We start from the raw sequence: 4,902 nt of genomic DNA, 5'->3' as shown, positions 1-4,902 counted from the left end.
GTTCAATCCTTCTTAGGCTTGGCTGGTTATTACAGACGATTTGTACTGCAATACAGCCAAATCGCTGCCCCACTGACAGACCTAACCAAAAAGAAACAGACAAATGCCGTTTAGTGGACCGAAGACAGTCAGAAGGCCTTTAACCAGCTTAAAGCAACACTCACGTCTGACCCTGTGCTAAGGGCCCCAGACTTTGACAAACCGTTCCAATGTGTTTCTCAGCAAAAAACTGTCTGAGAGGGAAAGCAACTGGTCAGTCAGTGAAATAGAATGTTACGTCATTGTCTATGCTCTGGAAAAGCTACGCCCATATGTTTGGGGACGGTGTTTCCACCTGCAAACCGACCATGCTGCGCTACGGTCGCTTCATACCGCCACGGGAAATAACAAAAAACTTATTCGGTGGAGTTTACCTCTCCAAGATTTTGATTTTGACATCCAACTCATCTCAGGAGCTTCTAACAAAGTGGCTGATGCACTCTCCCATGAAAGTTTCCCAGAATCAACTAGTTAAAATCGTCCTTGAGATGTGGAAAATATTGTTAGTCTTTATATACTTGGTAGTATATTTAGAGGTGCATGTGTTAATTCTGTTTTTCCTAGAGCTCCAGAAAGAAATCCCAGCCAGCGTTTCACCCTAGCGTGCCATAAATATAAAGATTAACATTTATATTAACATTTATGATGACAGCAAACACGACACAGTTTAATCTTATAACTTCACATACCTTGTCATAAATATAAAGGGAAGGCTAACCACCTTTCAATCCCTCTTGGTCAGATTAAGTAATCTAGCTAGATATGTGTTAGATTATGATTTCTTTAAATGGCTGAGAAAATAAGTTGTGCTGAATAGAATGACTATTCCTCTCTGTGTGTCTTTTTGTAACCTAAGGTTTTGCCTAGAGGGATTCTCTATGTTTTGAATCTAATTACCCTGTAAGGTATTTACCATCCTTATCTTACAGAGATGATCTTTTTCTTTTTACTGTTTCTTCTATTAAAATGTTTCTTTTCAAGAACTGAATGTTTTTTTCATTGTTCTAAGATCCAAGGTCTTGGGTCTGTGTTCACCTATGCAAATTGGTGAGGATTTTTACCAAACCTTCCCCAGGAAGTGAGGTGCAAGGGTTGAGAGAATTTTTTTGGGGAAAGACTTTTCCAAACTACGTATTTCTCAGGAACCCAGAGAAATGTTTGGTGGTGGCAGTAGAAAATCAAGGGCACGGGGTAAAATAGTTTGTACCTTGGGGAAGTTTTCACCTAAGCTGGTAAAAGTAAGCTTAGGGGGTTTGCATGCAGGTCCCCACATTTGTAGGCTAATGTCCAAAGTGGGGAAGGAACTTTGACATACCGTATCAAAGATATTAACATTTATGATGACAGCAAGACTATTTTTAGTTAACTCGTAGACATATTTAGCATCTTAAAGCTGAGCTCTGTGTGTAGATAATATGCATGCAAGAGGGATAGTTTTGTGAACTGCACAACTCTGTAGCATGCTGTGGTCTCCTCGTGAGCTCCTCTGGTCATCATGTGGTCTCCATCAAGCCAAATTACTGAACCTACCTTTCCTACTTTGGGGAGAAACCTATCAACAGAAGGACATAAGATACTCTGGTGATTGGCATCCTATAAATAGCGATATAATCTGCAGTCCTCTTACATGACTTACAGGTTTTACATTCCACCTGCTGGGGCCAGGACAATGAGGTTACTCTGAAATCAGGAAAAACTGAGAAGATATCAGCTACACTTGCAAACAATTTAGATGTTTCACCTGTATCTAGCTTTCAGTTCCTTTGATTCCAAATTTCTTGCTAAGGCTGGTTGAATATTTTTCTCAAGCAGTTTTTTTTTTATTTCAAATTGGATTTTCCATTTAACTATTTTTTCCAAGAAATTGTCTTGTCACTGGTTTCAGAGTAGCAGCCATGTTAGTCTGTATCCATAAAAAGAAAAGGAGTACTTGTGGCACATTGGATGCATCCAATGAAGTGAGCTGTAGCTGTGGAAAGCTTATGCTCTAATAAATTTGTTAGTCTCTAAGGTGCCACAAGTACTCCTTGTCTTTTCACTGGAAATTTTAAGCTTTCCATCAAAATACCAAACTCCCGTCCTCCCTAAACCATGGCTGTGGGACTCTGGTGATGTTCCAGGGCAGTTCAGCAAGAGGAGAGACCATCATTCATCATGGGGGATGTAGTATAGACTGGGAGCCTGGCCCATGGAAGAGATTGGTGCTGTGTGTTATCAGAGGCACATCCGTGGTATTTCCGAGTCGAAATATTAAGTTTTTAGCAAAAAGATTTTGGTCTCCAGAAAAAAAACAACACACTTTGTGGGTCAGCTCTATGCAGTACCCAGCTTGCACTGAAAACAGCAGGATGAAATATACCCCATACCTCATATTCTGTAACTCTGGTAGAAATTGCATCAATTAATAAAAAAGTAAGAAAGAGTCGCTCTAATTAATCCCCAGGGCACCAATTACACTGAGGGTGGCTTTGGTTCACTGAATGCATTAATTAGGTGTTGTGTCTCTCTGAGCTCAGGTATTCCCAGTTGATTCAGGAATCATGTCCCACAGATCACCCATCTTAGTTTAAAGCTTCCCGAATGCGCCAAACTTACAGTTTTTGACTATGAGGAAACACCAACCCATATCTCTCTCTCTCTCTTCCCAGCAGGTACGTGCTATTGTCCTGAATTATTCTCACACACACAAACAAGCAGACACCAAGGGGATCAGCAGACCTCCAGCACCAAAAGCCTCAGCCCCAACTCTGACCCCTTCAGCAAAAGGAGCGACCTCCTTTGGTTGGAAACAAATAGGCAATTACACAGTCACTGAAGCTAGGGCTTTTCCAAAAAGCTTAATTAGCACAGGAAGCAACTTTACCCTAAACGAACATGCCAAGCCGCAGAGCTCCCCTTGCCCAAAGAGAGTAAAATGATTAACACTCCTTTACGCTCACCCCTTCTTTAGCTAAGGAATAATCCCTTTAGGCTGATGCTTTCCCAGCAGAGTCACGAGTCACTGTTTTCTGTCTGGATTAGTGAACAGGAGTGTTAGTGTGGGGGGGGGCATGATTAAGATGCCTATCATTGTATTTGCACAGCCTGTGCATTTTATCAAACACCTGGAATGACCAGCTGTGAACATCTGGCTCTGTGGACGAAGCCCTTCCTGGAGTGGGTACTGATGTCCATTAAGAAACTGGTCTCCATTTATCATCACTTACTTCATTACGGAGAAGGGACAGGTTTTCTGCACCATCCACCTGCCCACATCTCTGTAGCAGCCTGATCTCTGTGCGGAGGAGATGGAAGAGGGAAATCACTCAGAGGCAACTGAGTTCATTCTCTCAGGATTGACAGATCGTCCAGAGCTGCAGGTCCCCCTGTTTATGGTGTTCCTACTGATTTATGGTATCACCCTGGTGGGGAATGGGGGGATGATCTTGTTAATCAGGATTGATCCCCGACTCCACACCCCCATGTACTTTTTCCTCAGTAATTTGTCTTTCTGTGACCTCTGCTATTCCTCAACAATTTCCCCTAAGATGCTGCTGAATTTCTTTGCCGAGAGGAAAAGCATTTCTTACACGGCCTGTGCTGTGCAAATGTATCTCTTTGTCTCTTTTGCAGATATTGAGTGCCTCTTGCTGGCTGTCATGGCATATGACCGTTATGTGGCCATCTGTAACCCGCTGCTCTATAGGGTCACTATGTCCAGGCAGCTTTGTAAGCAGCTGATGGCTGGGGTGTGTGCTGTGGGGTTGGTGGATTCAATGATACACACATTTTGTACATTTCGGCTGTCGTTCTGCAGCTCCAACATTATCAGTCATTTCTTCTGTGACATTCCCCAACTACTGGCACTCTCCTGCTCTGACACCCGCATCAATGAGATTGTGATGTTTGCCTTCATTGGCTGTATTCTAGTGAGCAGCTTTGTGACTGTCCTCCTCTCCTATTTCTATATCATCTCCACCATCCTGCAGATCCACTCTGCTGAAGGCCAGCGCAAGGCCTTTTCCACCTGCACTTTCCACTTGACTGCGGTGGTAATATTTTATGGCATCCAACTCTTCATTTATTTACGTCCCACCTCCAGCTATTCCATGGACATGGACAAAATAACCTCAGTGTTTTACACACTGGTGATCCCCATGTTGAACCCCCTCATCTACAGCCTGAGGAACAGGGAAGTGAAGGATGCCCTGAGGAAAGTAATGAATAAACTCCTAACCAATTCTCGAATCTGTTTACTCAATACCATAAGAGTGATGGGGAGTGGAAACAGGTGAATTCAATTCCCAGCCCTTTTTAATGTAATTTCACATATCCTATGATAGTATTGTTCATTACAGTTACTTTTATTAATTTTTTTGTATTCCAACAAGGCCTGTAGGCCCCAATTAAGATCAGGGTTTTATTAAGCTACTCTCCCAGCAAAATTCTAGGGGGCACCTGTTTCACATGTGTGAATATATGTGGTGTGCTTTGAAAACATAGATCTATATGTATTGGGAAAGAAGAGGAGGGCATCTAATCTATCTCTCCCTCTGCTTTGTATTGGGTTTAGTTTCAATATGCAGTTGCAAGTATGAAGTGTGTGGTTTCTGTGGCTGAACCAAAGGGAGTTTTGTACACACTCCTGATCCTCTGTAGCCCTTTATGTCCTCTGTGGGGTTGTTGTAGAGATTGTCGCCGGGTTTGTATCCATTCATGTGGAGGAGAAAAGTGATTTCCATCACAACGGCCTTCATTTTAAGTTAAGGGAGCAACAAAACAACAAGTAAGAACAAGATTAACATATCAAAAAGAGAACATGGTGTGTGTGCATCCTCTGAGAGAAGCTGCACTGAACTGAATACAAAGTAAAATGGAAAGGGT

At 42.5% G+C, this 4,902-nt stretch overlaps 1 protein-coding gene across 1 annotated transcript; it reads left to right on the top strand.

The window, feature by feature from the left end:
* Positions 1-3,326: 3,326 nt before the first annotated feature.
* Positions 3,327-4,313, top strand: LOC311522628 (olfactory receptor 5G9-like; the record flags this gene model as incomplete). Its single annotated transcript, XM_084632090.1, has 1 exon — positions 3,327-4,313. The coding sequence occupies one exon, from the start codon at positions 3,327-3,329 to the stop codon at positions 4,311-4,313; it is 987 nt and encodes a 328-aa protein (XP_084488216.1).
* Positions 4,314-4,902: the final 589 nt, after the last annotated feature.

Source organism: Lepidochelys olivacea (genome assembly GCF_965140295.1).
Source record: "Lepidochelys olivacea isolate rLepOli2 genome assembly, chromosome: 6".
Lineage (NCBI taxonomy): Eukaryota > Metazoa > Chordata > Testudines > Cheloniidae > Lepidochelys > Lepidochelys olivacea.
Note: the sequence above shows the minus strand (reverse complement) of the source record. Positions and strands in the feature narration are given on the sequence as shown.